This window comes from Erpetoichthys calabaricus, chromosome 3, assembly GCF_900747795.2.
Source record: "Erpetoichthys calabaricus chromosome 3, fErpCal1.3, whole genome shotgun sequence".
Classification (NCBI taxonomy): Eukaryota; Metazoa; Chordata; class Cladistia; order Polypteriformes; family Polypteridae; genus Erpetoichthys; species Erpetoichthys calabaricus.
The window spans coordinates 517,861-530,714 of record NC_041396.2 but is presented as its reverse complement, the minus strand read 5'-3'; the positions used below and the strand labels follow the sequence as shown (position 1 = coordinate 530,714).

Below are 12,854 nucleotides of genomic sequence, written 5' to 3'. Positions count from 1 at the left end.
GGAATCCGAGACCTGCCACTAAAATGTTTAGCCAAGTGTAAGCCACTTCGAAAATAAGAATAAAATAAGAAACAAGAAGAATAAAAAGACTCTGAAGAATCACAAACAAACCAGTTGTAGTGCGTGTAACAACAAGGCAATATGTGAAAAGGGGTGGAGTTTAATGTTCACTCTGATTGGTGCGTACAACTAAAGGCTGGCGCCGCTTCGGGGCCACACCTCCTCCGTCCTGAAACTTGACATTTCTGTGACCGTAAAGACGTTTATACCAACTTGATTTGGAGTTCTTCAAATGAAGATCATGCTATCGGCTCCAGTGCCAGATCCGCAGACTAGGAATGTAAGACAGCAGGAGGCCGCAGGGGACTTCGTCAGATGTCACACACCACTGCAGTGGCCTCGTCTCAGGGCCTTGTGACAGCCGCCTATCAGCACTCAGCTTCTCACGCAACTACTGGCTTTGGTGGTCACTCACTGGAGGCAGGGTGTTCCATACTGGTCTTTTAATGTGCTCTGGTAACTTTTCTATCGCTGTCTAAGGAGGAAAAAGTACAAAAAAAAATATATATGAAATAAAATGTTTAATTCTTAAAGATGCAGAACAAGGGATGAACAGGTGACAAAAAGGCTAACGTGCACCTCTGGGTTTCCCTCGTTTAATACCCGCCATGCCTTCTAAACGCTGCCTGGTCCAGGGCACTGTGGTGAAATATTACGTCACTATGCAGAAAATGGACATTCTGATTGCTTATTCAAGTAGTACAACATAAGGAAAAGTCTCAGATTCAGAAAAAGTAGTAATAAGGCGTATAAAAATGGACAAGTGTAGCTACAGGAGTGCTAAGTGAGTTCAAGCAGGGGTGAAACGCATGCCGAAAGAAATCTGTCAGTCCAAACATTCATTATAAAATATTTAGTGAAAATTCAAAGCAAACAATCCACACAAGAATAAAGAAAAAAGTTACACACGCAGAACAAAAGGCAAAAAAAAAAAAAAAGTATCATCTCTAAACTGAGCTTTTCTTGTAAAACGTTAGTTGTTTCTATACTATATTCAGCCGGAAAAGGGTGGAGTGCCCTCTCAGGGCTGGTAGCGAGATCCTGCCTCAAGTGGAGGAGTTCAAGTACCTCGGGGTCTTGTTCACGAGTGAGGGAAGAATGGAGCGCGAGATCGACAGGCAGATCAGTGCGGCGTCCGCAGTGATGAGGGCTCAGCATCGGTCTGTCGTGGTGAAAAAGGAGCTGAGCTGTAAGGCAAAGCTGTCAACTTACCAGTCGATCTGCGCTTCTACCCTCACCTATGGACATGAGCTATGGGTAGTGACCGAAAGAATGAGATCGCGAATACAAGCGGCTGAAATGAGTTTCCTCCGCTGGGTGTCTGGGCTCTCCCTTAAAGATAGGGTGAGGAGCTCAGAGTAGAGCCGCCGCTCCTCCACATGCCTCCTGGACGCCTCCCTGGTGAGGTGTTCTGGGCACGTCCAACCGGGAGGAGGCCCCGGCGAAGACCCAGGACACGCTGGAGGGACTATGTCTCTCGACTGGCCTGGGAACGCCTCGGGATTCTCCCGGAAGAGCTAGAAGAAGTGGCCGGGGAGAGGGAAGTCTGGGCATCTCTGCTCAAGCTGCTGCCCCCGCGAGCCGACCTCGGATAAGCGGAAGAGGATGGATGGATGGATGTTTCTATACTTGAACGTAGAGCACGGCACATTCCATCAAGTGCTTTGTCTTACATGTTACTTGGCACACAATGCCCGGTTTAAAACCATGTGCCCTCGACGCCTTACACATGGCAAGGCTGATCACTAACTGAGAATAATGTTAAGTCAGAGAGGCTAGAAATAGTTAGAATTTAACAATTCAATTCAACTGACGGGGTTATAGGAACCTCCCATAGATTAGACACTAACTTTTAGTTAAACATTTAAGTATCTTATGGAACTAACAAATGACTCTTACAATGACACGGACACAAATAAATCAACCTCTGAAAAGAATTTAGCGACTGTGTCATCATCACCCTGACCATGTGCAACAGCACTTAAAAAGGCAAAACGAAACGGAGAAACCAGTGAAAGGAAATCAAGGGGAGTTACGAGCAGAACGCTCAAGTCGTGTTTGTGTGCAATTAAATAGACAGGACCTGCTGTGACAGGGTCAGGCGAATAAAGGGGGCCACAATCTACAAGACTCTCAAAGGCACCCGGCAAACAATTCTGTTTGAAAAATAGATATATTACGTAAATGTTAAGGATTTTGTTTTCACATCAACTCCATTTTAAAATGTAAGATGCATGGTGATTTTTTTTTTTTTAAATTTATACAAGAAATGCTTTAAAGTTTTACTTCACACATTGTTCTACGCCATAATTGAGAAATAATTTCAACTTATCCTTTAACACGTTCTCATTTCCAACCTTTTCAGAGCCGCTTCTCACTGAGCCCATCAGCCAGTGAAAGGATACCCTGATTTAGATGGCTAAGACCGCCTGTGGCACGACAGAAGTCTGAATTGAGATTTTCACACGAGAACATTTGATCGGCACAGAGACGAGCCCCTCTGTGGTAACATGGGCATCACTGGAAGTGTGATTAACAGCACCTTACAGTGTTTAGTACAATACACCAATCAAGACTCAGGCATCATAATGGTGGTCCTGGTGTTACAATATAAAGCAAAAGGATGCCAAGTCAGCGCCAACTTCTGACTCAAAATATCCTAATGGAACAAATCACCTGCAAGGGTTCAAACTGTAAAAAAAAATAAAAAATAAATAAAACTTATACTCTATAAAATCCTTTAGTTGGGTTTTCAAAGAGAAAGGCACTAAACAGAATGAGGTCACCGACACTGCTGTCATCTCACCGTACAGCCTTTTAACTGGAACTGTCCCGACTGCTGAAACAGAAGTTCCCAAGAGTACCTCCTGTGGAATGGCACAGACTAAACTGACAACGCTGCTGGTTGTACCCCACTACTTCACACATGGCTCCTAATCTACCAGGGTTGAAATTGTCAACTTTAACAATCACACCATTAAAAAAAGGAAGAACTACAAACATGCAGTGCCCCGTGTGTTAGTGCAGTCTCGTAAAACACGGAGCAGCTCTGTGACAGCCTCCTCTGACGTGTGTTACAGATGTGCCTGCACAAATGATCAGGAAATCCAAGATAACGGCAAACTCAGGGGTGTCCAGGCCTGGAGGGCCGCAGTGGCTGCAGGTTTTCATTCTAACCATCTTCCTAATCAGTGACCAGTGTTCACTGCTAATTAACTTCTATTCCCTTAATTTTAATAGCCTTGTTTTTAAGGATTCACTCCTCTGAATTGATTCTTTTCTTCATTAAATGACAACCAAACAGAAATGAGACGTGAAACGAGCTAAGAGGTGACCAGCTATATTGGCTCTTCAGATTCTAACCAACTTCACTCCAATCACTTTCTTAATGAGAAGCCAATTCTTGCTGTTAACTAAGCCTGTTATTTAACTCCATGGCCTGTTGCTGTTCTCATTCTGCCACAGCAGACATTTCCAAAAGTGTTGATTTTCTTGTGTTTTCTAAGAACAATAGTCAAAATGTTTGAGAGAGATCGGCCTTACTGAGACCTTCACGTTTCTTTACTTTCAAATACTGTGTGATGGGCACAGGTGAGCTGGTCACATGGTGGCTTGTTTTGTGTCTCATTATTATTTGGCTACTAATTAAGGAAAAAGAAAAACCTAAGGGGCCCGAGTCAAGTGAATTAAAACTAAATCAAAAAGTTAATTAGCAGCAAAAACTGGTCACTGATGAAGAGGATGGTTAGAATGAAAACCTGCAGCCACTGCGGCCCTCCAGGACCGGAGTTTGACATCAATTCTCTCTCCTTTGAGGAAGGAGCTGAATTACACTAGTGACTGAAATTCATTGAACACAATTAAACACAGTGTCTCTGTGTAAATATTTTCATTAAAAAAAACAAAGCTGTGCCAGTTATGAAGATGGCACATACTGCTATCAAAGATGCTTTAATTCCCACTAGTGAGACCCACGGACTTACAGCTCCCAAACAAAAGGCTGGATAGAAACAACAGTAAATTCTCACCCATTGCTGACAAAGGTCCCAACTTACACTCGACTGTGAATTCTGAACATGTATGTACCGGTGCCCGGTGGGATTATCAGTAGATGGGCTTGTGGGTACCTTGGTTTAATTACAATAAATGTTTGTGCCCACTAGAAAAGTGACCACCAGGATGCCGTGTCCCAGTTGTTTTTTGTTTGAATTTCCAGAACATGTCAGGTCATAATCTTTCAATTAATTCCATTAGTTTACAAGTAATCATGTGAAAGACAGAGATACCCCTAGGAAAAGGCCCATTTGGGTCTGCACCTTTTGGCTATCATGTAGATTAAAAAATAAAAATAAAAAAGTGACATGTAACTTGACGGTAAGCATGCCCTAGCAGAACAACCAAAAAGAGCTTTACCGTAGTAACTTCCATTGCCACTCCTTCTGGAAGATTCCTCTGGATGTACTCCAGGTAAACTCGTGCTGTACTCCCAGTCAGGTGCTTTAACTGTTATGGCAGGAAGAAAAAACATCTGCACTGAGACTTGAGATACTGGCCACGGTAATAAGACTCCTCACAGAATAGAACAACGTCAATGTATTTATAGAACACATTTAAAACAACATAGGAATGCTGTGGCCAAAGTGCTTTACAATAAAAGAAGAACAAAAACACACAACATAAATAACAAACAGAAATAAAATAATAAATAGAAATACGGTTACATAATCACAAGGAGGAAACCATCAGTATTACTGAAGGTCACAGACAGCAAGTGAATAGAAAGGAGTCTGTAATCTCGTTTTGAATTCTAGAGGACTCCTTTAAGTGATGAGGTAACGAGTTCCACAGGCGAGGCTGCCAAAGCCCTGACCGTCCATCCGTCCCTCCGTCCCCCTTAGCTTTACACTTGGCAATCAAAGTCAATAAATGCAAAAGTGACAGTGAGTAGCCTTGCGTACCTCAATACACCGATAATAAGTCCTCATCTCATACTGTACTCTGTGCTTCTTGAAAATGTGAACCGATTTAAGGACGGTCAATCTCTTAATCTTCTTGGGAGGTTCATACCTGCATTGACAAGAGCACAGTGATGAAGCAGCAAGCTCAGACATGAAACCAAATCCCCCGTCCACATTTTACTCCTGCCGCTTCAAAGGGTATGGCTAGCGAGGAGTCCATCTGAGCATCAGTATGAGTTGTTCACAACTGACGACCATGCGAGGAGACAACTGAGGAGGCTACAAGCAAGAAAAGTCGTGGGACCAGATGGAGTCCGTATGCCCTTGAATACTTAAGGCTTACGCTGACAAAAGCTTACTACCCAATCCTGGGGACCCCCTGTGGCTGCAGGTTTTTGTTCCAACAGGATTCCCAATCAGTGACAACACATGACAGCGCTCGTCTCATTTAATTAGCTGGGATTTTTTTTTCTTTTATTCGACATTCAAAAAAGCGCAGCAGCGTGATTTTTACATTAATAAGACATTTAGAAATATTTCTGCTTCTGCTATAGATTTAAATGCTTAACTCTTTTGTTGATTTCATGATACTTTGCCCTTTCCCTGTATCTTAATAATGACAATTTAAAACGAGCAGCTCAGATGCCGAGGCAAACAACACGGAATAATCAAAGGCTGCAAAAACTTTAGCGTCAATCCCACTGATTAGTAAATAATGGATTAAACGATTAGAAGACCTAGAAAAGTAGAATGAAAATCAAGATGAAAATACCGTTAAAAGAAAAAAAAAAATACATTCCTATATAACTGCTTGGTACATTTTAATATTTTTTTTTAGCAAACTTAGTTTTCTATTTTTTATATTGTTCCCTAAACACAGAACTTGGGAAATAAATCAGTTTACTTAATTAGCCCAGGAGTTCAATTAAAAACAGAAGCTGGTTGGAACAAAAATCTGCAGCCACAGGGGGTCCCCAGGACCGAGTTTGGGAAACAGTGGTCTAAGGCTCAAGAAAGGACCACTGCTGTGGACATCATCATCAGCTTACAGCTACAAGCCAGTCACCGGTGTGTCCAGCATCATGAAGACCTCCTAGAAGCTGGCCCTACACTACAGGGGTCCTCTTGACAAAGACCTCTTAGATCCACCGCATTCTGGAGTTAATAGAAGCTAATATCCCATCCGCTCCACAAGGCCTATGCCTTTACAGTGCCTTATGGTGGCTGGACTCTTATCTTTAGCCAAGTCAGACGTTTTTTCTTCTTTTTTGTAATCTGTGTGCCCGTGTCTTTGGGGGTGTTACTACTTGATTTATTTGCTGTAATATTTCTACATTTCTTAAGCTCCTCCAAAAACTAAATTTCCTCTTGATACAAATACAGTAATCCCTCGCTATATCGCGCTTCGACTTTCGCGGCTTCACTCTATCGCGGATTTTATATGTAAGCATATTTAAATATATATCGCGGATTTTTTGCTGCTTCGCAGATTTCTGTGGACAATGGGTCTTTTAATTTCTGGTACATGCTTCCTCAGTTGGTTTGCCCAGTTGATTTCATACAAGGGACACTACTGGCAGATGGCTGAGAAGCTACCCCAACCACAGCGCGTATTATGTATTAAATAAAACTCCTCAAATATAATGTGAGCACGGGGGCTGTTCGCACCCCTAGAGGATACGGACGCTCCTCAAAAAAATGCTGAAAAATGCTTGCTCCCTTCCTCGCAGCTACTTTGTCCGGCGGTGCTTCGCATACTTAAAAACCAAACAGCCCTATTGATTTTTGACTGTTTGCTTTTTTCTCTCTCTCTCTCTGACGCGCACTCCTTTGAAGAGGAAGATATGTTTGCATTCTTTTAATTGTGAGACGGAACTGTCATCTCTGTCTTGTCATGGAGCACAGTTTAAACTTTTGAAAAAGAGACAAATGTTTGTTTGCAGTGTTTGAATAATGTTCCTGTCTCTCTACAACCTCCTGTGTTTCTGTGCAAATCTGTGACCCAAGCATGACAATATAAAAATAACCATATAAACATATGGTTTCTACTTCGTGGATTTTCACCTGTCGCGGGGGGGTCTGGAACGCAACCCCCGCAATGGAGGAGGGATTACTGTAAAGCACTGTCTGTCTCTCAATCTAAATACCAATACGCGTCTTTAAACTCTTCAGTGAAAAGGTACTTCCTTCAGTTGGAGGAGATGGCCACACACGACTTTAGATTGCAGTCTATTTTCCGTCACACTTCTGAATCATTTGGTCTCAGACAGGATTCAAGGAGTTTCATCAAGAGTACAAGACACCAGGACATGGCAGAGATGTGCGCCTGATGGCCTAGTAGCTCTTGGCCATTGTATTAAGATAACACTAGGACTTACACTTTTTCTACATGAATGTCTAGTTCACTGGCAGCAAGAGTAGCAAAGTATTCATAGCTATCCAGCACAGCACGGTCGTGACACTTCACCAGCACAGAGATTCTCTTATACAGGGCGTCCGCTTCATCCGTTTCAGTGATCTGAAAAAGAAACAAGCAGGAGTGGGTAGTAAAGCCAAAAATTCACATCAGAGCAAAATTACAAATTCAGACCGTCTCAGTATGCACTTGTAAACACATTTCAGGAGAAGACATATTTAATGAAGAGCAAATATACCAATTGTGTGTAATGACAATACATTAACAATTATATTAATACACATAAACTTGAATCTGGAACTTGTATGGGAGAACCTTTTTAACTAACAGATTTCATGTAAAAGGATGAAGCCTCTCAGTTCAGTCATCCTGGAAGTCAATGAAGTGCATTCTGGGAAAACTGAAAGCCAAAGCAGAATTCGGAGTCTTTTGCTAATTGAAAAAGTGCAGTTTTTGATTCCAGATTCAATTAGCGGTGATAAAGATTTAGTATTATTTTCAGTGTTTTGGAAACTGTCTGCATTGCTAAACGAAAGACAGTTGGACGTGTGCGGTTAACTTACAATACAAATGTATTTTTTGTGTAGCCCAAAATCATACAAGGGGGACCACATTGGGCTTTAACAGGCCCGGCCTTTTGACAGCCCCCCAGCCTTGAAGATAAGAAAAGACCCTTGTGGGGGAAAAAAAAAATGGAAGAAACCTCAGGAAAGGCAGTTCAGAGAGAGAGACCCCTTTACAGGTAAGGTGGGCGTGCAGTGGGTGTCAAAAAAAGGGGGTCAATACAACACAAGACACAGAACAGATCACAATAGAAACATTACAAGAACAGAGCAGAATTCAACAGGATATCCCAGAATAGGATTTGGGCAATATGGGCAAGAAACAGGAACGGGAGAGAGGCTTGGCTGCCTCCTTTTATTAGGACTTTTTCCAGAAAGTGCGGTTTGTGAAATGGAGCTGGCAGGAGACTCTCTGCAGTCGGAAACGTGAGGTGACTTTGACCAGACACTGAAACACTCCTGCTAGCACTGAATTAACAGGTCGCACCGCGAATGTCCAACTGCGGCAGGTCTGCAGTCCCTTTGGAGTCGTTCAGAATTCTCCCCCAAGTGCCGTCAACTCCGTCTCAAAGTGTTTAAGTATGTTTGGACGAACAGAATATAAGATAGCCTGAAAAGCTCAATCCAATGCACCATCGGGTCTCCAATTAGTTAGCCATTTTGCATATAAATAATGAGTTTAAAAGACAGGTGGAAATGCTGTAAACCAAACAACACTAACCTTAGGCGGAATTGCATATGAAGGTTTGCCAGTGTGGATTCCTGCTGTGATTTTCCATGAGGACACGGAACCCGACCTGCCAAATTAAAAAAAGTATGTTTAGTAAAGTCAGCGACAGCAACGTGTGCAGATGGCACACCATAAGCAGCATGGGCCAACTTCAGAGCACATGAGCACCAGACCCCTGTCCATATCAGATGGAGTCAACAATCTTTACAGAATTATTACTGGCAGTGAAATCTGTGTATCTGAGGACTGACACGAGATGACGGCTACATGATGGTGGTCCTCTGGATGTCTCCAGTCTTAAAATAAGTTACAGTACAGGAGTATGGCTCTTAACTGGCAATTTCCACATGTGCTATTTCAAAAAAATCTATTAGATAAGATCATTCATTATTAATTAAAATAAAATTAATAAAAAGTGAATTCAACTGCAAAAGAGGAAAAACAAAAATCATCAGAACTACTTACAAAAAGGAGCATCCAGGAAATGCAGCTCCCCAGGGATGAAGCACAGCATGTGAGCTTTGGGCCTGAAAACACAAAAAACAGTCAGGACCCTCAATCAGAGACGTTTGTATGATGGCCTAAGTGACAGGCGGATATGAGAAGGGTGACCACACTGCCCAGAGCGGAGGGAAAAGGGAAGTCCCACCCATGAAAAAGCCATTCATTTCATTAGATGACCACAAGAGGGCAGGTACCTGGTTGGCCCTGGTCAGTATGCCCTTATAGACAGACGAAAGGCGCTATATGATACTTTATTAATCCCAAGGGGAAATTCCCATACTCCAGCAGCACCATACTGATAAAAAACAATATTACATTAAAGATTGATAACAATGCAGGTATAACAGACAGTAACTTTGTACAATGTTAACGTTTACCCCCGATGGAATTGAAGAGTCACATAGTGTGGTGGAGGAACGATCTCCTGAGTCTGTCAGTGGAGCTGCTCCTCTGTCTGGAGATGATCCTGTTCAGTGGATGCAGTGGATTCTCCATGATTGATAGGAGTCTGCTCAGCGCCCGTCGCTCTGCCACAGATGTTAAACTGTCCAGCTCCGTGCCTACAACAGAGCCTGCCTTCCTCACCAGTTTGTTCAGGCGTGAGGCGTCCCTCTTCTTAATGCTGCCTCCCCAGCACACCATCGCGTAGAAGAGGGCGCTCTCCACAACTGTCTGATAGAACATCTGCAGCATCTTATTGCAGATGTTGAAGGACGCCAGCCTTCTAAGGAAGTATAGTCGGCTCTGTCCTTTCTTACACAGATCATCAGTATTGTCAGTCCAGTCCAGCTTATCATCCAGCTGCACTCCCAGGTATTTATAGGTCTGCACCCTCTACACACAGTCACCTCTGATGATCACGGGGTCCATGAGGGGCCTGGGCCTCCTAAAATCCACCACCAGCTCCTTGGTTTTGCTGGTGTTCAGTTGTAGGTGGTTTGAGTCGCACCATTTAACAAAGTCCTTGATGAGGTTCCTATACTCCTCCTCCTGCCCATTCCTGATGCAGCCCACCATTGCAGTGTCGTCAGCGAACTTTTGCATGTAGCAGGACTCCGAGTTGTATTGGAAGTCCGATGGCTGAACAGGACCGGAGAAAGTACAGTCCCCTGTGGCGCTCCTGTGCTGCTGACCACAATGTCAGACCTGCAGTTCCCGATACGCACATACTGAGGTCTTCTGTAAGATAGTCCACGATCCATGTCACCAGGTATGACTCTACTCCCATCTCTGTCAGCTTGTCCCTAAGGAGCAGAGGTTGGATGGTGTTGAAGGTGCTAGAGAAGTCTAGAAACATAATTCTTACAGCACCACTGCCTCTGTCCAAGTGGGAGAGGGATCGGTGTAACATGTAGACTCAGGCTTATGTTTCCATATAAATTTAAACGAGACCCAGTTGATTCATTTACAAGTTCTGGGGTTAGCAAAAAGAGATTAGGGGAAAGGTTTGGCATTTTACAAGTCAAAGTTTATTCTTTAGGGTGGATATTTACTTGGCACATATAACGGTGTTCTAAAGTGAAGCATTTCTTTTACAAATTTTAAAAATACTTTATCTGGTCTTGCAACTTAACAATGACATGAATGAACACAGGGGTCCAAACATGAAAAACTTACCAAATACACCCATCTTGAAGCAGCAAAGATTTCAATTCAAGAATACAGGCCTTGTGGTGGACGGCTGGGCCGCCTCTACATTGGAAGGTGCATTGCCTCCCTGAAACACTAGACGGCAGCCCCCTGCAGTGTGGTGGTACCACGGGTTTGGAGCATGAAAGCTCAATCCTGTCGGGGCTCATGGGCACCTGGAGAACTGCTGAGCCCTTTGATGCAGCATTGCTGCCACCCCCGGAAGAAGGTCAACAGACACCTGGAGCGCTTGTGGGTGCCTTAGAAAAGGAGCGAGAGGAGGAGGAGGAGGAGGAGGCAGCAGAGAAAAAGAAAGAGGCGCCTGACCATTACTGCTGGTGCTTTTGTACTCTGCTCTGTGGGGTTAAAGCACCGGCCCACGTGTGTCACCTTGGACTTGTGCCTCTGTGCCCGGGTATGGGGAGCTCGACAAGCCTTTTCTTGTTTATGAGGCGTCCTTGTGATAATGAAAGATGATTAGAAACAATTGTTTCATCTCGGATTCCCTGAACTAGTTTTCAGCACACATTCCCTGTTCTCCTGTCTGCTCACAGCTGCCCACCAAGCCCCCAACTCCAAGCCCCATTCTGCATTGATGCCTGCGTTTGCTTCTGCAGTGTATTTCTATTCTGCTGCCTGCTCATAACGGCCACATGTCCACTCACATCATGCGAGTGTTTTTCCCAAACGCTGCTTACATTTCGCCTCTGACCCTCTGTGTTATTTCACATGACCCACAGAGCGAGATTCTGAAAACAGCACATCAGAGCACATGCATATATTACAAGTTTCATTGTACTTTGTAGAACTAACAATTCATCAAAAGTGAACTGACTACACCGCATCGTTTGCTTTAATAAAAGGTTTTTAAGAGAGTCAGGCCACTTTTCCAATGAACTCTCTTAAATATGCACCATCCAAAAATCAAAATGCGGGGTATGTGAATGAGCAGGCCGAAGTGACAAAACAAAAACCAAAGGCCTTTCTCTAATGCAGGACGAGTCGCTGTCGCCGAGGATATGCCGATAAATGAGCGTCCGCGCACAGGCCGCAGGTGTAAAACTCACGCAGACCGCTCGGGGTTCTCGCACTCGCTACAACGCTCATTATGTTACGGTCTCGAAATCACAAGCAGTTCTCACCCAGCCGCCGATACACGCCGTCCGTACGCCTTTATTATTACGGACGCCATGTAATCCAACAGGCGGTTTGGGGCTTCAAACCCGAGCGAGACAAATCAGAAATGAGAGCCAAGCCTCTGACGGCGTAAGGCACCCGATGTTCACTTAACAAGCCGGCAGGTGTCACCAGTTAACGGACTTAATAATCAACGCCTTACCTTCACGTCTAATGTGCTCACTGTTTGAACAGACCGCTGTAGAGATTTATTTAATCTACTGTAAAAAAAAATAAATAAAAAGAGCGATATCGGGCAGCCTTTTCAAAATCCTCTTTCAATATAAAAACTTGCAGAGGCACCGTAAGACAAGCAACGCGGCCTTTAATTCCTTTCTATAAAGTACTTGGATTTATCGTTTTTAATAAAAAATCTTGCACAAGAAGGAGTTTTCAGCCGTTAAATGCTTTGTAAAAATCTAAACAAGAAAACCAGAGCATCCTCGTGAACAAACTAAATTCTACCTTAGGGATTAATAAAGTTGATCGGACTTTACCTAAACTAACAAAACAAAACGAATTATCATCTCCGGAGCCTCTTTTGAGACAGGACCTCAGATGCTAACCTCTACCCAGCAGACACGCGCTTCCAACACCCACTGAGAAAAGCAAACCCACGAAAGGCGGCACGACGAAATCGACACCGCGGGGCTTCAGCCTAGCTCCAAGCGGACATTCGACTGCGAATTCCCCGTTACCTGCGTCAAGCCTCCTCGACTCCAGAACTGGCGTCCTAGCAGCCTACAAACACAGCCCGCCCTCGACATCGTGTGTCCTCCCCGCTCACCTCTCACTTCCGGGAGTCGGCAGCTTCACTT

General features: G+C 43.8%; 1 protein-coding gene across 1 annotated transcript; it reads right to left on the bottom strand.

Moving 5' to 3' along the window:
• Positions 1–120: 120 nt before the first annotated feature.
• mrps10 (mitochondrial ribosomal protein S10) lies at positions 121–12,854 on the bottom strand. Its single transcript, XM_028796316.2, has 7 exons — positions 12,735–12,854; positions 9,193–9,254; positions 8,719–8,794; positions 7,397–7,536; positions 5,019–5,127; positions 4,474–4,563; positions 121–535 (listed from the first exon to the last, which is right to left on the bottom strand). Exons 1-7 carry the CDS (start codon positions 12,801–12,803, stop codon positions 452–454), a joined length of 630 nt encoding a protein of 209 aa, XP_028652149.1. The 5' UTR covers positions 12,804–12,854; the 3' UTR covers positions 121–451.

Bases quoted from the DNA above. Each gene is read 5' to 3' on its own strand.
- mrps10 (XM_028796316.2), bottom strand. From the start codon at position 12,803: ATGTCGAGGGCGGGCTGTGTTTGTAGGCTGCTAGGACGCCAGTTCTGG. The intron at 9,255-12,734 runs GTAACGGGGAAT...TTGTGTTTTCAG, and splicing joins GTCGAGGAGGCTTGACGCAG to GCCCAAAGCTCACATGCTGT. The intron at 7,537-8,718 runs GTTAGTGTTGTT...TTTCTTTTTCAG, and splicing joins CATATGCAATTCCGCCTAAG to ATCACTGAAACGGATGAAGC.